Source organism: Oncorhynchus nerka, linkage group LG9b, assembly GCF_034236695.1.
Source record: "Oncorhynchus nerka isolate Pitt River linkage group LG9b, Oner_Uvic_2.0, whole genome shotgun sequence".
Taxonomy (NCBI): domain Eukaryota; kingdom Metazoa; phylum Chordata; class Actinopteri; order Salmoniformes; family Salmonidae; genus Oncorhynchus; species Oncorhynchus nerka.
The window spans coordinates 6,804,907-6,828,337 of NC_088424.1; the positions used below are offsets into that span (position 1 = coordinate 6,804,907).

Consider the following 23,431-nt stretch of genomic DNA (forward strand, 5'->3'; position numbering starts at 1 on the left):
TCAAGATGTGTAAATGAGATGGAGCTGCCTTGGGAAAAACTCGTGGGTTTGACAACCGACGGAGCACCTGCGATGTGTGGACACAGGAGCGGACTGGTGGCGAAATACGGGAAAAGATGCAAGAGGAAAACGCGACAGGTGAGCTGACAGCTTATCATTGTATCATACACCAGGAAGCGTTGTGCGGTAAAGCCTTGAAAATGGAGCATGTAATGAGCATCATCACGCGCACAGTTAACTTTATCAGAGCCAAAGGTTTGAATCACCGCCAGTTCAAGGCATTTCTGACGGAGTTAGAAACGGAGCATGGTGATTTGCCTTATCACACAAAGGTGCGATGGCTAAGCCAGGGAAAGGTGCTTCAAAGATGTTTCGAGCTTCGTGAGGAGATTTGTCTGTTCTTGGACAGCAAAGGGAAAGACACAACACAACTCCGAGACAGAAATGTTTCTGTGTGAAATGGCTTTTCTGTGTGACATTACGAGTCATCTGAATGCAATAAACTTGCAGCTGCATTCGGGATCGTGTCATCTCTGATATGTACAGTACAGTGAAGGCATTTAAAACCAAACTGAAGGAGACGCAGATGCGGAAAGAAAATTTGAGCCACTTTCCCAGCTGCCAGACCATGAAAGAGAAGCTCTCTACCAGTGCGTTCCCGAGCACACAGTTGGCTGATAAAATAGGTATGCTTGCCGCTGACTTTCGACGCCGATTTGCTGACTTTGAAGCACAAAAAAGCAGGTTGGAACTGCTCGGTAACCCATTTGCTGTTGACGTGGAAAGCTCACCACCAAACCTCCAAATGGAGTTGATTGACCTCAATGCAATGATGCACTGAGGGCAAAATTGCACAATGCCCCAGCTTCCAGGCTGCTCAAACGTTGTCTATGTTTGGCAGCACATACCTGTGTGAACAACTGTTTTCTTTGATGAACCTGAACAAAACATCACACAGAAGACTTACTGCTGAACACCTCCACTCAATTCTGAGGATTTCTTCAGCTCAGAGCCTTACCCCGAACATTGATGAACTTGTGGAAAAGATGGGACACCACCAAGTATCACCCTCAACCTCAAACAAGTGAACATTACTGTGCAATCACATATTTAGAGTTTTACTCAGTTCAAGTTTAAAAGTTAAAATTTAATATTTGTTTTCACTGCATGTTACTTCTCCTTAAACAAAGTGTAGTTTTTGATTAATAGATTTTTGCACTTTATTTTTTTGTATTTCAATCCAATTATATTTTAAAAATATTTCACAGTGGATGATAGAAAATTGCTATTATTGTTTTTTCTTTGAAGTAAATTTAGCCCACTTTTTGCTAAAATAGAAAATATAGTCTACTGATGGTGCCTTGAATACCGGTTTCTTTCATTTAATGTTCATGTTATGGGGATATTTATATAAAGGAAATTTGTCTTTTGTGTCTGTTGAAAATTAAAGATTACTGACAGAGCCATAAGAAAATATTGCTTTATTTATCTGATCATATTGTAATATATTTGTTAGGTTTTCAGTAGGTTCAATTAGGTTCACTAGACTATATGCGTCATTTAAAAATTTTTCAATGAACATTCGAACAGTCCGGCCCTCGTCTTGTAGCTGATTTTTTTATTTGGCCCTCCGTCCATTTGACTTTGACACCCCTGGTCTATATGAATGCGGCTCGCACTGTATTGAAACCATTGGACGCAGTTACTCATAGCGCACTGCGCTTTATTTACAGGTGACAGGTTCAGTACATATCACTGCTTTCTGTATCAGAAAGTAAGCTGGCCCTCTTTGAATACTCAGATCAACGCATTGCAATATTTTTGTTTATAAAGCTCTCTTACACAAACATCCGCCGTACCTTACTTCATCGTAACCTAAAGATGTACGAGCTACCAGACCCAGTCTCAGATATGGCTAACTCTGGAGAGCCCTTCGGTGTCCACTAAGTTAGGTAGATCTGCATTTAGTTTATTTGCACCTTACTTGTGGGATGATCTCCAGAACTCTCTAAGGTTGGATGTTTTGGTGCCACTAGAGCAGTTCAGACGACTGGTTGATTTACCTTTTTACTGAGGAATGTGTTTGTTTTTCCATGATCGTGTTTTGTAAGTTACTTGTAAATTTGGTATGTTTTTATTGCGTTGCAATTGTAAATATTAGGAATTTACATGATTGTGTGCAGTGCTCCCTTATAAAGAGGCCATGGACTCAATGGGATGTCCCTGTTTATATATTTTTTTTAAATGTCTGCAACTCAACTTGCACTAATTGTAATGGTTTTGAATGCCCTACTAATGGATAGAATCCTACATTCTCCCAAAATGCTAGTCAGATTATTCTCGCCGTTGCTAAATGAACTGCTAACAAATTCATAAACAGTTTGGAGGAAAGAACACCCTAGGGAAGTCATTAAAAAAAAATCACTATCCCTTCAAGCTTACATATGTGTGATAGTAGTACTAATCGTAAAGTTAAGAATCAAGAAACAAACAAACGCACTAATAAATACAATTTGTAGCCTGGGACCAGACAGTACCAAGTGAAGAGCAGTAAGAATACTGCAAACATAATAATGCCAAAAAATATATATATATAAAATGTGTGTGTAATATATTACCAGAACATCAGCAGAAATAAGCTAAACATCAACATGTCAAAAGTTCACAGTAATTAATCCCAAATGAAAGTTATTTAAATCGTGACAAATGCAGCAGATAAAGTCTGACAAACAAGTCTATAAAGCAATACTACATCTCACTGTACAATCTATTTTCAATTACATTACACAATACCTCATTCTTAAAATAGTTTGCCACCGTTGTTCAGGGAATGGCAAGCTCCCACACAACGTTACCAGTGGCAGATGCAAAAAAGAATCATCTAAATGTTACTGGAATGCTCCCTAAATGTGCTGCACAGTCTGCTTTTGACATATTCAATATTTTGGGTAATAAAGCATAACATTTGCAGCTAGATCGTCGCTATGCATCGTCTCCACTCTTCAAAGCACACTTCATCATATTTTAGCCACTTAAGTTCTCCCACACTATTTTATAATAAAATATGAAATTGCACTTTGAGCAGAGGTGCGTTCAACAAGGGTTCTGTTTGTGATGAACTTAGTAACAATTTCAGTTGAACGATTTTGAATGAAAGTTATGGTGAAACATTAAAAAGCTAAATGTTTGCAAGGATTACCATGACAGTTTAACAATGAGAATCAAACTGAAAATGACTTTCCTATTCCTACTACATGTAATAGAAAGCCTAGGTGGTGGCAGTTTAGACCCGAAACAGATATTTTACGTTCGCAGCACACTACCACCTTCTCACACTGTTAGCGAACTTTCGCAGCTAACAGAAGACAAATGGAATACGTTAGCAAACTATTTCCTCTGTTGAACACACCTCATGTGTTGTTCATTTTGTTCAAATTGTTTAAAGGGTTATCAAGTTGCTATACAACTTGGTGTTGTGGCATCGTAATGCAATCAACCGGAAGACAGTTCTTCAGTTCCCTTTTTAGATCCTTGTTGGGAAAACAGTTCCCACAACCAAAGGGCAAGGAGTTATGGTGGTCAGTTACTTTATAATAATATTCATAAGCAAATGATCCCAATCAAAATAATACCTATTTTCCCAAAACACAAAGAAATTCACCAACATTGTGAAACCTGTACCATATTATGAAACCATGACAAGGCTTCCAGATCAGATAGTGCAACTCAATCCTCAGTACAATGGTGCAGACATTGATAGTAACATTCGGGACAGATTCTGGTATGAAGTATTACTTCAAGGTTGTACATTCTGATGCACATATCATACGATACAAGTCCACACTTGTCCTGCTATTCATTCATCGCTCTCTTAATCTACTTGTTCACTACAAGTTCATTTATTGTCGCTCCTCCCAAATAGGAGCTTAGAGCCTAATGGTCAGGGCAGTTACCTCCGGCCATCCCAAAACCCCAGCCTCTGTATCCCTACAAATTACGCAACTGAATCCCAACATATGTTTACTCATGTACCAATGCCCTATGAACATTCTCATTATAAACCTTTCAATGGTACAATAGCTAAACTAGACTTAAATAAATCAAATGGTTTGAACTGTGGTACCCGGTATACAGAAACATACATTTATACCTTTTTCTTGTTAATTGATTTAAAAATTAATTTACAAAAATCTAAAAGTCTTTGGGCTTTTGGGGATGGTAGGGGTTAAGCAGGCTGAAGGGGTATACAACCAACACCCACCCCACCCTCGTGGCACACCATGGGTGCCATGAATGTCCAGCGGTTGGTCTCAGCGTCGTACATCTCTACAGAGCTCAGGTTGGATTGTCCGTCATAGCCACCCACGGAGTAAAGCCTGCCACAGTTTGCCACCAGTGAGACTCTGCTGCGCCGTGTGTTCATGGCCACCAGGTGGCTCCATTGGTCTGCCACTGAGCTGTACACCTCGGCCCCGCTGAGGAACCCGGAACCATCATAACCCCCCGCCACATAGAGCTGGCTGCCAAGGGCTGCAGCGCCGTGGCGACAGCGCTTGTTCATCATGCCAGCAACGGGGTGCCAAAGAGCTGTGTGCTGGTTGTAGTACTCCACCTACAGGATGGGAGGGGTCATTAGTCATTCTCTTTCAGTGTCTAATGCATTTTAAAGGGTATGTTCACGATTTAAGAGATTAAGGACTTTTTACCATTGAAATAAATTCATTAAAAATCCTACAATGTGATTTTCTGGATTTGTTTTCCCCTCATTTTGTCTGTCATAGTTGAAGTGTACCTATGATGAAAATTACAGGCCTCTCATCTTTTTAAGTGGGAGAATATGCACAATTGGTGTCTGACTAAATACACTGCTCAAAAAAATAAAAGGGAACACTAAAATAACACATCCTAGATCTGAATGAATGAAATATTCTTATTAAATACTTGTTTCTTTACATAGTTGAATGTGCTGACAACAAAATCACACAAAAATGATCAATGGAAATCAAATTTATCAACCCATGGAGGTCTGGATTTGGAGTCACACAAAATTAAAGTGGAAAACCACACTACAGGCTGATCCAACTTTGATGTAATGCCCTTAAAACAAGTCAAAATGAGGCTCAGTAGTGTGTGTAGCCTCCACGTGCCTGTATGGCGGATGGTCTCCTGAGGGATCTCCTCCCGGACCTGGACTAAAGCATCCGCCAACTCCTGGACAGTCTGTGGTGCAACGTGGAGTTGGTGGATGGAGCGAGACATGATGTTCCAGATGTGCTCAATTGGATTTAGGTCTGGGGAACAGGCGGTCCATAGCATCAATGCCTTCCTCTTGCAGGAACTGCTGACACACTCCAGCCACATGAGGTCTAGCATTGTCTTGCATTAGGAGGAACCCAGGGCCAACCGCACCAGCATATGGTCTCACAAGGGGTCTGAGGATCTCATCTCGGTACTTAATGGCAGTCGGGCTACGCGCCCCCCCAAAGAAATGCCACCCCACACCATGACTGACCCACCGCCAAACCGGTCATGCTGGAGGATGTTGCAGGCAGCAGAACGTTCTCCACGGCGTCTCCAGACTCTGTCACGTCGGTCACATGTGCCTAGTGTGAACCTGCTTTCATCTGTGAAGAGCACAGGGCGCCAGTGGCGAATTTGCCAATCTTGGTGTTCTCTGGCAAATGCCAAACATCCTGCACGGTGTTGGGCTATAAGCACAACCCCCACCTGTGGACGTCGGGCCCTCATACCACCCTCATGGAGTCTGTTTCTGACCGTTTGAGCAGACACATGCACATTTGTGGCCTGCTGGAGGTCATTTTGCAGTGCTCTGGCAGTGTTCCTCCTGCTCCTCCTTGCACAAAGGTGGAGGTAGCGGTCCTGCTGCTGGGTTGTTGCTCTCCTACGGCCTCCTCCACATCTCCTGATGTACTGGCCTGTCTCCTGGTAGCGCCTCCATGCTCTGGACACTACGCTGACAGACACAGCAAACCTTCTAGCCACAGCTCGCATTGATGTGCCATCCTGGATGAGCTGCACTACCTGAGCCACTTGTGTGGGTTGTAGACTCAGTCTCATGCTACCACTAGAGTGAAAGCACCGCCAGCATTCAAAAGTGACCAAAACATCAGCCAGGAAGCATAGGAACTGAGAAGTGGTCTGTGGTCACCACCTGCAGAACCACTCCTTTATTGGGGGTGTCTTGCTAATTGCCTATAATTTCCACCGGTTGTCTATTCCATTTTCACAACAGCATGTGAAATTTATTGTCAATCAGTGGTGCTTCCAAAGTGGACAGTTTGATATCACAGAAGTGTGATTGACTTGGAGTTACATTGTGTTGTTTAAGTGTTCCCTTTATTTTTTTGAGCAGTGTACTTTTTTGCCCCACTGTATACAGTACCTACTGAAAGTCTTCACATCTTTTGCACAGTTTTCACATGTTGCTCCCTTCCTTTAATATCTAGAAATGCATAAATTGTGATTTTTCCCCACTGATCACCGCAACCTACTGCACACTTTAAAAGTTCCACAAAAAAGGTATAATTGTGTATTATATTGATGGCGTAGCATCTTCACACCCTATAGTTGATACTTAGTGGAAGCACCTTCGGCAGCAAATACAGCTGTGAATAATTGTTATTTGTTTCCACCAATATTGCACAACTTTTGGGGCAACATCTATCCATCATTCTCAGCAAAATAGCTCAATCTCAGTCAAATTGGTCGGGAATCATTGATGGACTGCAATATGTTAGTATTGTCTTTGATTTTCAACCAGTTTTACATTTTTATTTAACTAGGCAAGTCAGTTAAGAACAAATTCTTATTTTCAATGACGGCCTAGGAACAGTGGGTTAACTGCCTGTTCAGGGGCAGAACGACAGATTTGTACCTTGTCAGCTTGAGGATTTGAACTTGCAACCTTCCGGTTACTAGTCCAACGCTCTTACCACAAGGCTACCCTGCCGCTCTCAGGGCTGAGACTAGACATATTTTGTGAAAATGTTTGTTCCTGATCTTAAGATGTACCACAGCAAGGAGTTCGAAGGCCTATATTATGTAATCAAAAATTCTAATTTCATTTTCAAGTAGGTTGTGTTGATCTGAAGAAAAATATCTCATCCTTTTTTAGATTTAAAGGGGCCATACATGGCACATTTCCCACCTGAAAATAGTGCCTAATAAACCTAATCCTCTCCTGTTCATCTACCTTAGTCCTGTCAGCAATGTGCAGGTTGTATGTCAAATGGCATCCTTACCGTATTGAAGATCTGTAAACCGTCATGACCACCAGATACAAAAATCCTTCCATCAAAAACAGTCACCCCAGCTGCACTGCGACTTGCACTCATCTCTGTCATTACTGTCCACCTGCACGAGTGTATAAGGAAAAGCAGGTTTTAATGTTGATACAGATGGGCTACACCTTTTCACTTAATATAAGTCACACTGTAACAACATATTGATTTGCAACAACTAATTATTGAAGACCAAAAATTTAAATGAAGCAATTCTATTTCCTGGATACATTTGAAAAATAGTTTTACATACTTGATATGTGTGATGTGATATGATCTAAAGTAATGGTTTTGGATAGAACTGGATAAGTGTAAGCAAGTAAAACACAGCAGAAATACTCAAAATGAATGTTACAAAATATGACATTAGCAATAAAAATGTATATATAAAAAAACTTCGTCAGGGCTCCCGAGTGGCGCAAGGCACTGCATCTCAGTGCAAGAGGTGTCACTACAGTCCCTGGTTCGAATCCAGCCATGATTGGGAGTCCCATAGGGAGGCGCACAATTGGCCCAGCATCGTCCGGGTTTGGCCGTCATTGTAAATAAGACTTGCCTAGTTAAATAAAGGTTTAAATAATAATAAAATGTGTTTTAAATGCATTAAGTAATCAGCAGTATCAGGCCAACTTCCACAACAGTTCATGTGGAGGTAGGAGCATGTATATACACTGAGTGTACAAAACATTAAGGCCACCTGCTCTTTCCATGACAGACTGACCAGGTGAATCCAGGTCAAAGCTATGATCCCTTATTAATGGCAGTTGTTAAATCCACTTCAATCTGTGTAGATGAAGGGGAGACAGGTTCAAGAAGGATTCTTAAACCTTCAGATAATTGAGACATGGATTGTGTATGTGTGCCATTCAAAGGGTGAATGGGCAAAACAAACGGGATATGTTAGTAGGTGCCAGGCGCACCGGTTTGTCAAGAACTGCAGCGCTGCTGGGTTTTTCACGCTCAACAGTTTCCCATGTGCATGAAGAATGGTCCACCACCCAAAGGACATCCAGCCAACTTGACACAAACTGTGGGAAGCATTGGAGTCAACATGATCCAGCATCCCTGTGGAGTGCTTTCAACACCTTGTAGAGTCCATGCCCTGACGAATTGAGGCTGTTCTGAGGACAAAAAGGGGTTGCAATGCAATATTAGGTGTTACTAATATTAAGCATTCCTAATGTTTTGTTCACTCAGTGTAGATTACATCAATGTCAATTAAGGGTCAAATGTGGAAGTAGCTCCATCTTCTCCTTCAAGGGGGAATTGTTGCTGTACGGCAGACACCTATCCGGAGTGGCGCAGTAGTCTAAGACACCGCATCTCAGTGCGAATCCAGGCTGCATCACATCCAGTCGTGATTGGGTGTCCCATAGGGCGGCGCACAATTGGCCCAGCGTCGTCCGGATTTAGCCGGTGTAGGCCGTAATTGTAAATAAGAATCTGACTTGCCTAGTTAAGTAAAGCTTACATTTAAAAATCCAATCCTCACATATCTCCACAAGTACAATGGGAGTAGGGGCTAGGTCAGTGATACGTAAATGGCAGCCTATTAAAATAATTTTAGAATGTCATACAAAAGTATTACTGTGTGTGAACTTTCAAATGCATTCTGTCATTACTAAATATGCAATGCGATAGGTATTTTAATTACAATTTTTTTAACACAAAAAACATTGAATTAATAAAATACTTGAATTGATCGTCTTCCTCAAATGAAGGGGATGATGACGCAATGTTTGCGAGAGAGAGGGAATCTGATTTAATTGGTCCTCAACTCACAGCTCAAAAATCATCCAGGATAAACTGAGCTAGCCTGCCCCGGAGCAGGTTAGTTCTGAAACATTTGTTGCCATAGAAATATACCTGGCTAAAAGGTGAGCCACTTTCATGGTACCGGTTATCCCGAGTGGAACACAGAGTTGACCAAAGTTACCTCACTAACTCCTCAAACCAGGTACGTAGTATACCCTCTGGTCTAGCTTGACTGGGAATTCAGGGAGTCAAAGTAAAGTAAATCACATAGGAAATGTACAGAACCTGTTGGCTTCTGGAGAGTAGCACTCTACTGAGTTGAGTGAGGATTTGCCATCATAGCCCCCGCACACATAGATATGTCCGTCAACCACCACTGTTCCCATTGCACTGCATTCGGAGAGATGGAGAAAGGGAAACGAGGATAAACACACAATAACGTGTTTTTGCAGACCCATCATCTGGATCAAGAAGCTCCTGTCTATTTAACTAGGGTTTTCGCCAATGGTGTATAAAAACCATAGAATATACAGTAACAGTCAAAAGTTTGGACACACCTACTCATTCAAGGCTTTTTCTTTATTTTTACCATTTTCTACATTATAGAATAATAGTGAAGACATCAAACTATGATGTAGTAACCAAAATAGTGTTAAACAAATCAAAATATATTTGAGATTCTTCAAACAGCCACCCTTTGCCTTGATGACAGCTTTAGACACTCTTGGCAGTCTCTCAACCAGCTTCACCAGGAATGCTTTTCCAACAGTCTTGAAGGAGTTCCCACATATGATGAGCACTTGTTTGTTGGCTGCTTTTCCATCACTCTGAGGTAAAATTAATCCCAAAACATCTCAATTGGGTTGAGGTCAGGTGATTGTGGAAGCCAAGTCATCTGACACAGCACTCCATCACTCTCCTCCTTGGTCAAAATAGCCCGTACACAGCCTGGGCCATTGTCCTGTTGAAAAACAAATCATAGCCCTCTAAGTGCAGATGGGATGGCGTATCGCTGCAGAATGCTGTGGTAGCCATGCTGGGTAAGTGTGCCTTGAAATCTAAATAAATCAGTTACAGTATCGCCAGCAAAGAACCATCACACCTCCTCCTCCATGCTTCACGCTGGGAACCACAGATACAGAGATCATCCGTTCACCTACTCTGCGTCTCACAAAGACATGGCAGTTGGAACCAAAAATCTCACATTTGGACTGCAGACCAAAGGACAGATTTTCACCCGACTAATTTACATTTGCTCATTTTTCTTGGCCCTTCTTATTGGTGTCCTTTAATACTGGTTTCTTTGCAGCAATTCGACCACGAAAGCCTGATTCACGCAATCTCCCCTGAACAGTTGATGTTGAGATGTCTGTTACTTCAACTCTGTGAAGCATTTATTTTGGCTGCAATTTCTGAGGCTGGTAACGCTAATGAACTTATCCTCTGCAGCATAGGTAACTCTGTCTTCCGTTCCTGCGGCGGTCTTCATGAGAGCCAGTTTCTTCATAGCGCATGAACTTTCAAAGTTCTTGACAATTTCCGGATTGACTGACCATCATGTCTCAAACTAATGATGGGCTGTCATTTCTCTTTGCTTATTTGAGCTGTTCTTGTCATAATATGGACCGTGTCAAAACACAACTGATTGGCTCAAAAGCATTAAAAAAAGGAAAGAAATTCCACAAATAAACTTAACAAGGCACACCTGTTAATTGAAATGCATTCCAGGCGACTACCTCATGAAGCTGGTTGAGCGAATACCAAGAGTGTGCAAAGGGTGGCTACTTTGAAGAATCTCAAATATAACATATATTTTGATTTGTTTAACTCTTTTTTTGACTCCTACATGACTCCAGGTGTTATTTCATAGTTTTCATGTCTTCACTATTATTCTACAATGTAGAAAATAGTCCAAATAAATAAAAACCCTGGAATGAGTATATGTGTAGCAAACTTTTGACTGGTACTGTATGTCTATGCTTTCCCCAGGGCTTATTTGATTCATGTATGAGATGACGTTCAAGTACACCAAGTTGAGTTGTAGGTTACATGACTTAAATAGGGTGGGTACTCGTAGAACTTGTCACAATAGTAACTGTTCCACAACTATCATTGTTTGGTTTGGGGGATAATTAATTTACTTGTTTGAATGCAGTCTATGGACAAAGAGTGACAGCAATTTGGTTTTGATAAACTAGCCAATGCCAACATATACTAATAAATTGCATTCAGGGACCAAAATCCCAGTCAATTACTACTATTTATCATGTTTTAAATTGCATGCCTGATTCCTCTCCAAATAATTTTAAACCTATTAATTTACAACGACCACAGCACTTTAGTACAAAGTAAAACATGTGAACAATCCTCCGTTAAGCATTTTAGAATGTCTCGATCAGCTACTAGGTAGATAACATAGGGTAAATTTGGAGCCTACTAAACAACTTATCAAAATCTACAGGTAATCAGTACATCTACAAGTAATCAGTATACTGTATCTACTTAATAAGGAATTCAATCACTTTTCGACCACACCCATTTTGCTTTGACTGAAACCTTCCATACATGGTTGCTGATGGTAGAAATTTTGGACCGGAATGCAAAAACATTCATGAGATAGAGGTGCTTAAATGTGACCAATTTTGTATACCCCACCCTACCATGAGACATCCATGGCAGCATCAATGAAAAATATGAATAGTTCAGATTTTATATGAAAGCTTATAAAACAGGGTTTCAAAACTGTTTTATAATATCTAGAAAAAATATAAACGCAACATGCAACAATTTCAATGATTTTACTGAGTTACAGTTCTTATGAGGAAATCAGTCAATTGAAATAAATTCATTAAGCCCTAATCTATCGATTTCACTTGAATAAGCCGGAGCATAGCCATGGATGGGCCTTGGAGGGCATAGGCCCAGCCACTGGGGAGCAAGGCCCACCCACTGGGGAGCAAGGCCCAGCCACTGGGGAGCAAGGCCCAGCCACTGGGGAGCAAGGCCCAGCCACTGGGGAGCAAGGCCCAGCCACTGGGGAGCAAGGCCCAGCCACTGGGGAGCAAGGCTCAGCCACTGGGGAGCAAGGCTCAGCCACTGGGGAGCAAGGCCCAGCCACTGGGGAGCAAGGCCCAGCCACTGGGGAGCAAGGCCCAGCCACTGGAGAGCAAGGCCCAGCCACTGGGGAGCAAGGCCCAGCCACTGGGGAGCAAGGCCCAGCCAATCAGAATGAGTTTTTCCCAACAAAATGGCTTTATTACAGACAGAAATTCTCCTCAGTTGTCTGGGTGGCTGGTCTCAGACAATCCTGCAGGTGAAGAAGCCCGGCTGTGGAGGTCCTGGGCTGGCGTGGTTACTACATGTGGTGGGCATAGGCCGGTTGGATGTAATGCCAAATACTCTAAACGACATTGGAGGTAGCTTATGGCAGAGAAATTAACAATCAATTCTCTTGCAACAGCTCTGGTGTACATCCCTGCAGTCAGAATGCCAGCCGTCCAAGAGAAATAGCCTTTTGTGTGTATGGAACATTTCTGGAATCTTTTATTTCTGCCCTTGAAAAATCAATTATGTAAAATATTTTTGTTATTTTCACATACAGTTGCGGCCAAATATATTGGAAACCTTGCATTTTTCTTAAATTGAAATTTATAAATCCTTGTCCCCCACACAGTATTAGATCTTCAACATTACAGAATTATTTAAAAATAAATTGTACTTAAGTTACCAAATTTTTTATTTGGAAAAGAAACAAAATGGCATGCTCATAATTATTAACATGGACGTTAAAGGTACATTCAAAATTATCATGGACGTTAAAAGGTACATTTTTTAAATGTTTTTCAAAATTAACGAGAAACTATCAAATAGTTTGACAACCCTATGCAATCGTGCGGCATTACACGAAGGCCAATCATGGCTCAGCCTCTACCTTGAAATTCTGGGAAATTGAGAAAGTTTCTTTCCTCCAGAGGTGGCAATATGGTGAGGAAATTGTTAAGAGAGGCACTTTGGATCGAATGCTTAGATTACATGGAGCCAAAATGTCTGAATGAACAGCTCTCTCCTTTTTTGTAAACACATTTTTCTTTGTTTGTTTATTTCTGTCTTTTGTTATTCAAGTTTAATGTATGTGTAGGAATTTTCAATTTTGAATAACCTTTGAGCACCTATCTCCTGAATGTTTTGGTATTCAGGTTCAAAAAGTCAATTACTGACTACTTCTACCATGGACAAACATTTATGGAAAGTTTCATTTAAATCAAAAGGGGTGCAGTCAAAGTGATTGAATTAATATAAAACAACCCTAAAGTGCATAATTAGAAAGACATTCTCACCTGCGTTGACTGTTCATGCTAGCAACACATGTCCAAGTATCCGTTTCTGGGTTATAGACCTCCACTGTGCTTAGCCGTGATTGTCCATCATATCCACCGATTGCGTAAAGTAACCCATTGACAACTGCCACACCCACTCGACTTCGAGCTGTACTCATTGGCTGACAGCGTTCCCAGCAATTTCCAATTGGGTCAAATACTTCAACTACAGTCAATGAGTCACCTGGATAAAAAAAAAACATGCACAACATTTTAACAAAAATAAACAAGTTCGGGTGTAACGATTAACTTAGTCCATGATTTGATTTGAACCTCAGTTTTTGGGTCACAGTTTCAATAACTTCCAATGGCTTGTGTACTGATATTTGGGTCATTCCACAAAGAGTGCCTTTTGAGTCCCTTTGATATTTTAAGTAGAAATTGTGCACCAACATTACATTTTAAAAGACTTTCAAAGTTTACCAGTAAACTATCTGAGTTTTTGTAACTTAAGGATTTTATGTTATTTATAACAAGACATCTAGTAGCCCTTTTGAATACCTTATATCACAGATGTCTGTAATTATCTCTGGCCCTCTGTGTGGCCTTAACACATGTAAAATATATATTTTTTCAAATAAAAAATAGAATGACAGCTGTAAAACATGATCCTAAATATAAACCAACTTAGCGAATACCACAAATGTTTAATAAGAGGGTTTCAGCTTGAAATATCTTTTATATAATTTTTTATACACATGTTTTTACTATGTATTTCTTGTACATTTTTTGGAAACAAACTGGTGGTAGTTGTGAAAAAAGTCTATAGTCGGAAGAGTTTATTGAAAAATAATGGCAATGTTGATTTTCTCTCTCCATTAAATTAGCCTATTTTCTCTTTAACCATACGGTCTATCCACTAGAAAGACAATATACAGTGCCTTGCGAAAGTATTCGGCCCCCTTGAACTTTGCGACCTTTTGCCACATTTAAGGCTTCAAACAAAGATATAAAACTGTATTTTTTTGTGAAGAATCAATAACAAGTGGGACACAATCATGAAGTGGAACGACATTTATTGGATATTTCAAACTTTTTTAACAAATCAAAAACTGAATAATTGGGCGTGCAAAATTATTCAGCCCCTTTACCTTCAGTGCAGCAAACTCTCTCCAGAAGTTCAGTGAGGATCTCTGAATGATCCAATGTTGACCTAAATGACTAATGATCATAAATACAATCCACCTGTGTGTAATCAAGTCTCCGTATAAATGCACCTGCACTGTGATAGTCTCAGAGGTCCGTTAAAAGCGCAGAGAGCATCATGAAGAACAAGGAACACACCAGGCAGGTCCGAGATACTGTTGTGAAGAAGTTTAAAGCCGGATTTGGATACAAAAAGATTTCCCAAGCTTTAAACATCCCAAGGAGCACTGTGCAAGCGATAATATTGAAATGGAAGGAGTATCAGACCACTGCAAATCTACCAAGACCTGGCCGTCCCTCTAAACTTTCAGCTCATACAAGGAGAAGACTGATCAGAGATGCAGCCAAGAGGCCCATGATCACTCTGGATGAACTGCAGAGATCTACAGCTGAGGTGAGAGACTCTGTCCATAGGACAACAATCAGTCGTATATTGCACAAATCTGGCCTTTATGGAAGAGTGGCAAGAAGAAAGCCATCTCTTAAAGATATCCATAGAAAGTGTTGTTTAAAGTTTGCCACAAGCCACCTGGGAGACACACCAAACATGTGGAAGAAGGTGCTCTGGTCAGATGAAACCAAAATTGAACTTTTTGGCAACAATGCAAAACGTTATGTTTGGCTTAAAAGCAACACAGCTCATCACCCTGAATACACCATCCCCACCGTCAAACATGGTGGTGGCAGCATCATGGTTTGGGCCTGATTTTCTTCAGCAGGGACAGGGAAGATGGTTAAAATTGATGGGAAGATGGATGGAGCCAAATACAGGACCATTCTGGAAGCAAACCTGATGGAGTCTGCAAAAGACCTGAGACTGGGACGGAGATTTGTCTTCCAACAAGACAATGATCCAAAACATAATGCAAAATCTACAATGGAATGGTTCAAAAATAAACATATCCAGGTGTTAGAATGGCCAAGTCAAAGTCCAGACCTGAATCCAATCGAGAATCTGTGGAAAGAACTGAAAACTGCTGTTCACAAATGCTCTCCATCCAACCTCACTGAGCTCGAGCTGTTTTGCAAGGAGGAATGGAAAAAAATGTCAGTCTCTCGATGTGCAAAACTGATAGAGACATACCCCAAGCGACTTACAGCTGTAATCGCCGCAAAAGGTGGCGCTACAAAGTATTAACTTAAGGGGGCTGAATAATTTTGCACCCCCAATTTTTCAGTTTTTGATTTGTTAAAAAAGTTTGAAATATCCAATAAATGTTGTTCCACTTCATGATTGTGTCCCACTTGTTGTTGATTCTTCACAAAAAAATACAGTTTTACATCTTTATGTTTGAAGCCTGAAATGTGGCAAAAGGTCGCAAAGTTCAAGGGGGCCGAATACTTTCGCAAGGCACTGTAACACACATACATAGAGTTGAAGTCGGAAGTTTACATACACTTAGGTTGGTGTCATTAAACCTCGTTTTTTAACCACTCCACAAATGTATTGTTAAACTATAGTTTTGGCAAGTCGGTTATGACATCTACTTTGTGCATGACAAGTCATTTTTCAAAGAATTGTATCACAATTCCAGTGGGTCAGAAGTTTACGTTGACTGACTTTAAACAGCTTGGAAAATCCAGAAAATTATGTCACGGCTTTAGAAGCTTCCGATAGGCTAATTGACAACATTTGAGTCAATTGGAGGTGTACCTGTGGATGCATTTCAAGGAATACCTTCAAACTCAGTGCCTCTTTGCTTGGCATCATGGGAAAATCAAAATAAATCAGCCAAGATATCAAAAAAAATTGGAGACCTCCACAAGTCTGGTTCATCCGTGGGAGCAATTTCCAAACGCCTGAAGGTACCACGTTCATCTGTACAAACAATAGTATGCAAGTATAAACACCATAGGACCACGCAGCCATCATACCGCTCAGGAAGGAGACGCGTTCTGTCTCCTAGAGATGAGCGTACTTTGGTGTGAAAAGTGCAAATTATTCCCAGAACAACAGCAAAGGACCTTGTGAAGATGCTGGAGGAAACAGGTACAAAAGTATCTATATCTACAGTAAAACGAGACCTATATCGACATAACCTGAAAGGCCGCTCAGCAAGGAAGAATTCACTGCTCCAAAACCGCCATAAAAAGCCAGACTACATTTTGCAACTGCACATGGGGACAAAGATTGTACTGTTTGGAGAAATGTCCTCTGATGAAACAAAAATAGAACTGTTTGGCCATAATGAACATCGTTATGTTTGGAAGAAAAAGGGGGAGGCTTGCAAGCCGAAGAACACCATCCCAACCGTGAAGCACAGGGGTGGCAGCATCATGTTGTGGGGGTGCTTTGCTGCAGGAGGGACTGGTGCACTTCACAAAATAGATGGCATCATGAGGTAGGATAAGTATGTGGATATATTGAAGCAACATCTCAAGACATCAGTCAGGAAGTTAAAGCTTGGTTGCAAATGGGTGTTCCAAATGGACAATGACCCCAAGCATACTTCCAAAGTTGTGACAAAATTGCTTAAGGACACCAAAGTCAAGGTATTGGAGTGGGCATCACAAAGCCCTGACCTCAATCCTATAGAAAATGTGTGGGCAGAACTGAAAAAGCGTGTGCGAGCAAGGAGGCCTATAAACCTGACTCAGTTACACCAGCTCTGTCAGGAGGAATGGGCCAAAACTCACCCAACTTATTGTGGGAAGCTTGTGGAAGGCTACCCAAAACGTTTGACCCAAGTTAAACAATTTAAAGGCAATGCTACCAAATACTAATTGAGTGTATGTAAACTTCTGCCCCACTGGGAATGTGATGAAAGAAATAAAAGCTGAAAGAAATCACTCTACCATTATTCTGACATTTCACATTCTTAAAATAAAGTGGTGACCCTAACTGACCTAAGACAGGGAATTTTTACTCGGATTAAATATCAGGAATTGTAGAAAACTGTGTTTAAATGTATTTGGCTAAGGTGTATGTAAACTTCCAACTTCAACTGTATATATATATATATATATATATATATATTATATACATACAGTTGAAGTCGGAAGTTTACATACACCTTAGCCAACTACATTTAAACTCAGTTTTTCACAATTCCTGACATTTAATCCTAAACGTCTGTCCCTCATTTTAAGGTCAACCCCGTTACGTGAACTGAACTACTTTTTTCCCCCCAAACATTGAATATATATTAGTCAAATCATAGCGTAAAAGCAGTTGAGCTGGTGGAAAACTGAGCCCGTTGAGCATAACAAGTGAACCAACATAAAATGTTATCCTTTTTAGATAAAACTATACTAAATATATTCACATCACCAAATACGTGGTTAAAACACACTGTTTTGCAATGGTCTAAGGTAATCTCAACTGCACCTTCTAGGGTAGCACCAACGTGTAGCTGGAGGTAAGCTATTATCCATCCTCCTCTGGGTACTTTGACTTCAATACAAAACATCTGTCTCATCCTACAGCCCCTTGTCTTGGCTAAGTTGGGAATATGTGTGAAAAAAACAAGTAAAAAGGCACTAAATACATTCCGGGAGGTGAAATATAAAAATTCTGACAAATGAGCAGTGTAAAATACAAACATTTAGGAAAAGTCAGCAAGGAGCAGGACGTCTCCACTACCAGTGTCAACACTTTGACATGAACTGAAGCTGAAGCCATGTCTCATGTGCCCTCTGGCAGACAATGTTTCCTTTCCAAGCACTGAGTAACCCTGTCAATTTTCTCTCATTACTGTATGTAGAGTCAATCAATCACACAGTGCTAACTAAATAAAATACATTATTATATTAATATCACATTTCTGGGTAACAATTAAAGGAGAAGATTACACAAAATTCACAAGTGATTTCATACATTGAGACTAGTTTAGTGGAGTTTGCCTGCACTCCCTGTAGTGTTGTACTGAAACAGCTGCAAAAATGGTCAGGTGACTCCTGACGTTGCTGGATGCAGGCATTAATCTGCTCAGTCGCCAGTGAATTCAAGATTCAGAAATCCGCGAAGTCTGGACAAATGTTGTTTTGTTGAAAGCGTCTGACCGAATGAGTCACCTGACCCATTTTTGCAACTGTTTCAGTATAGCACTAACAGGGAGAGTGAGGGCAAATTCCACTTAACTAGTTTCAATATATGCAATCATTTGGGAGTTTCCAGGTTTTGGATAAACTTCTCCTTTAAGTACCTTACTGTAATAGTTTTCCATTAAAATGGTCAAAAAGAAAGCAATAATTTTTCTAAGACTGTCTGGGAGTGGTCTAACTGGAAACTAGCTGTTATTGGTCTATTAAACTTCACCCATGCAAAATCTGCTGATTAGAAGTATAGATTCAGATTGTATTTTCAACCAGCAACTATCATATTTTTTCACACTTCTACAGTGTTAATTTCATCAGCTGTTGTACAATATGATACAAAACACAGTAAAAACATACATTGAGTGCACTGGGCCTTTAAGTAAAACCGTTAAAGTGAGAATCCTTAATTGGTAAAACTGCAATGTCCATTTGGGTTATTACAACAACAAAGAATTACTGCAAACAACTAACATCGTTTGTTTTCCTCAGACATTGCACAGGCGATAGAACAGCAGAATATGTACTGCAAAAAATATATTTTTTCATCAACACCACAAGAATTGCAAAGGCGTTGGGGGGGGGAGGCAAACAGTGGCAGTGTTTCCGCATTAGATCTTTACATCTCATTAAGGTATTTAAGGACATCTCACAGACCCTCTAGCAATTTCATTGTAAAAGAGTAAATTCACAATTTTTTAACCTCATTATCTCCAGCACCACACCATAAAAGGCACATTTATACTTTCCGTAGTTAAATAGATTAAAAGAAAAAGGTCCTTTGAAAGTGCCAGCTGATGTCATCAAAAAACACAGTCACCTTCAAAATCTGCAAGGAGTTTCCGGCAAAACTGCAAATTTCGTTGTCGGAGAAAATCACTGTTGAAAAAAAAAGGTGGCACTTCCTTAGGACCTTTTTAAGTACAGAATGGAGAAACGATTGTGTTCGCATATGTTGACACTGATATTGTGCTGGAGATACTGGATATGAGGTGGAAAAAGTTGTGGATGTGTACCAACATTTTTAAACTATTGGGACAAATAGAGGCGATGTTAAAAGGGTACCTGCACTATTTAGTCCACCGACTGCATATATTAGCCCTGCGATTGAAGTACAGCATCTTTGTCGAGTCTTAAAAGCGGGCAGGTGAGGACGGCGCTCTGGCATGAGGTGGAAATCCTTCGCTTCATCAACAAGATCCCTGTTGGAAGGAACACACAACGTATGTTGGCAATGTATGACAGTAATATTACATGATAGCTACTTGGCCTCCAAAAATAGCAGATATATACACATTTATCCAAACTTAGATGAACTATTTCGCAATAACCATTTTAGATACAGATGCCAGATATACAGTTGTGGCCAAATATATTGGCACCCTTGCACTTACCTTAAATATTTCACAATTTCTTCTTCAATCTCCACACCTAGTTATTGGATGTTCAAAAGTTTATAATTTAGTATATGGTTGCACAGCTTTTAGCCAAGATAACTACTGACAAATGCTTCTTGTAGCCAATTACGATGTGGGCCCTATTACTGGCGATAAGGGGGCCCATGTCGTTTGACCTTCTCAAGTTGGTTGTGTTGGTGGGCTGTGAGACCTGGGTGCCAGACCAGAGCGCTGTACTCGAGCACAGGTTGGAGAAAGTCTAGAGCCTTTGGTAATGTCAGAGATGTGCAAGTCCCATTTTAGGTTGGCTTGGAATGTCACGCCAAGCGCTTTGTGTCCGGAGATGGAAACAATCAAAAGGAAGAGGGGTCATGCTGCGGCAGTACATACAGTAGGCCTATGCTATGCTTATTGGAAAAATGACTTAGACATACCATGACCTCTCTGCTTTTGAGTATCCTTTTTGCTTTTGGTAATGTTCTGTCGCATGCAGTGGGCTTCTCAGGTTTAGAATCGGGGGTTCAGTCTAATGAGCTGTCTGTCGAGGATGAATTGTTGCAGAAAGTAACATTTAAAACAGGCTAGAGTCTACTTTCATTTAATTACATTTTTTGTATCGGGTGTATTTATAGACGGCCTGTATGAGTCCGGAAAAATATATCCGTTAATTTTGTATTTTTACTCCGCCTATAAATTGCACATGGCACACTCGTCTACAGTGTGCAGTTGGTACTAACATCTCTATTTACTTCACAACTTTGGAAGTCACTTTTACTGAAGCTTTACTGGACTTTCTAACTTTAAGAAAGGCTAGCCTGCCCTAGAAAGGCCAAAACCTAGGAAGAAACCTAGAGAGGAACCAGGCTATGTGGGGTGGCCAGTCCTCTTCTGGCTGTGCCGGGTGGAGATTTTAACAGAACATGGCCAAGATGTTCAAATGTTCATAAATGACCAGCATGGTCCAATAATAATAAGGCAGAACAGTTGAAACTGGAGCAGCAGCACGGCCAGGTGGACTGGGGACATGATGGATGACATCGGGGAGCTAAAGCAAAAGGAGAGCCTCGTCACCAAGTTCACTGATGTTGCCACAGCCCACCAAGTTCGCCGACGTTGCCACAGCACATCTTGGTGCTAAATCTCTCTATCGGACGTAGGAGAGGCGAGCTGGGAGATACCGACCGGTTCCACTCCTTGGTGCTTTCCTGGAGCGAAAATCCATGACATTCTAGTGATGCTTCCCACAATCAAGCAGCAGCTACCTAAGGCTGACTCTCTCTGGTAATACATGTGGGTTCGATTGATATTAACCTCTTGGCACACAGATCTCTTTAGCGGGATCATTTGTCAACATCCGGTGCTGCACTTTATATTGATCATTCGAAAGCATTTGATATGGTTGATCATGCACTCCTGCTGTGGAGGCTGAAATTGGTCTAAACCAGGCAGCCCGCAGCTGGTTGAAAAACTACCTGCACAACAGAAGTCAAAGTATGGCTGCTGATGGAGTTCAGTCTAATTTGATTAACATAACAAAAAGGAGCCTGCCTTGCACTGCTTGTATAAACTGCTAAAACCAAAGCCAACCTATTCTGTTGGCTTTCACTACACAGCAGCAGAAATTGGTTTGGCCTGACGAGGCAGGTACACAACCCAAAGCCCGTTTGGTATCATGAGACTAATCTATCACCAGAAAGACAAAAGGCTAGGGGAGAGGACTAACAAATCAACTCCTAAATCTCCAGAAACAAAAAATGGTGGATGGTTGGCCATGGGACTAGCAACCCCATCCCGTAAAACCTTTGTGCTACAAAAACAGCAACAAATGTCAATTCTACAGGTGGATGCGAGGATCTCCCAGAGTCCCAGACTTATATGACCACCATCAGTGAAAGCCTACGGGAATCCGGTGACAAGACAGGAGCACTTTACACCAAAAACAAACTGCATGTTGGCTTATTGAATGTTCAAACAATGTTTGAGTCTAAAATCTGGCACAGGTTACCAACAAAATGAGGAGATCCCAAGCTACAGATCCTGGGGGTGAGGGATGCCAGTTGGGACTAGCTCTGGATCCATGAGAACCAGCACTGGAGAAACAGTACTACACTCTGGACGGCAGGACAGACAACATCGTGAAGGTCTCACCCTCATCCAACAGAATGGTGTTGAGAAACCCCTGATGGAATGGAAACCAATCAGCAGCAGACTGATAAAAGCCAGCCGCGACGGACAACATACGAAACAAACAATAATCCAATGTTATGCTCTCACAAATGATGCCAAAGATGAAGAAAAATACCTGTTCTATAACACCCTCCAATCTGACAGAGACCTGAATTCTTCTCTGGAACATCATTGAGCAATGTAAACTGGCAACAAAAACTCTATATCAACTGTATTGACTGCCAGAAGACTTTTGACAGCATCCACCACGAAAGCCTATGGAAGATCTTAAGAATTTATGGAATCCCCACACGTTATCATAAAACAGTTCTATAGCAACTTTTCATGCACTGTGGGAACGAGCAACATGAGCTTTGCTGTGAAGTCTGGAGTTTGTCAAGGCTGTGAGATGTCAGCCGTACTCTTCAACCTGGCAATAGACTGGGTCATGCAGCAAACAACAGAAGACCAGGTAAGAGTGACTACTGTGATTTAAAAAAAAAATACAAATAAAGTTTTTTTTTTATCTAGGCAAGTCAGTTAAGAACAAATTCTTATTTACAATGACGGCCTACCCCGGCCAAACCACTTTGAGCCAGGATAGATTGGCATGTATATTATTAATATTATCTTTCTGTGTACATCCAAGGACCCGCCGTGCTGCCCTGTTTTGAGACAATTGCAATTTTCCTAAGTCCTTTTTTGTGGCACCTGACCACACGACTGAACAGAAGTCAAGGTTGGACAAAACTAGGGCCTGCAGGACCTGCCTTGTTGATAGTGTTGTTAAGAAAGCAGAGCAGCGCTTTATTATAGACACACTTCTCCCCATTTTAGCTACTGGATCAACATGTTTTGACCATGACAGTTTACAATCTAGGGTTACTCCAAGCAGTTTAGTCACCTCAACTTGCTCAATTTCCACATTATTCATTACGAGATATAGTTGAGGTTTAGGGTTTAGTGAGTATTTTGTTCCAAATACAATGCTTTTAGTTTTAGAAATATTTAGGGCTAACTTATTCCTTACCACCCACTCTGAAACTAACTGCAGCTCTTTGCTGAGTGTTGCAGTCATTTCAGTCGCTGTACTAGCTGATGTGTATAGTGTTGAGTCATCCACATACATAGAAACTCTGGCTTTACTCAGTCAGTGGCATGTCGTTAGTAAAAACTGAAAAAAGCAAGGGGCCTAAACAGCTACCCCAGGGAATTCTTGATTCTAAATGGATTATATTTGAGAGGCTTCTTGGAA

The 23,431-nt window shown here is 40.9% G+C and overlaps 1 protein-coding gene across 2 annotated transcripts in view; it reads right to left on the reverse strand.

Moving 5' to 3' along the window:
• Positions 1–1,706: 1,706 nt before the first annotated feature.
• Positions 1,707–23,431, reverse strand: part of klhl18 (kelch-like family member 18) — a 69,848-nt gene continuing 48,123 nt past the window's right edge. The window contains exons 6-10 of one of the 2 annotated variants that reach the window (XM_029642268.2): positions 19,679–19,815; positions 13,394–13,616; positions 9,342–9,446; positions 7,263–7,374; positions 1,707–4,612 (exon numbers count right to left, since the gene is read on the reverse strand). In XM_029642268.2, coding sequence (XP_029498128.2) covers positions 4,226–4,612; positions 7,263–7,374; positions 9,342–9,446; positions 13,394–13,616; positions 19,679–19,815 — 964 coding nt within the window. In that variant the 3' untranslated portion in view covers positions 1,707–4,225. The remainder of the gene's footprint in view (positions 4,613–7,262; positions 7,375–9,341; positions 9,447–13,393; positions 13,617–19,678; positions 19,816–23,431) is intronic. The other variant, XM_065013320.1, reaches the window with a different exon arrangement.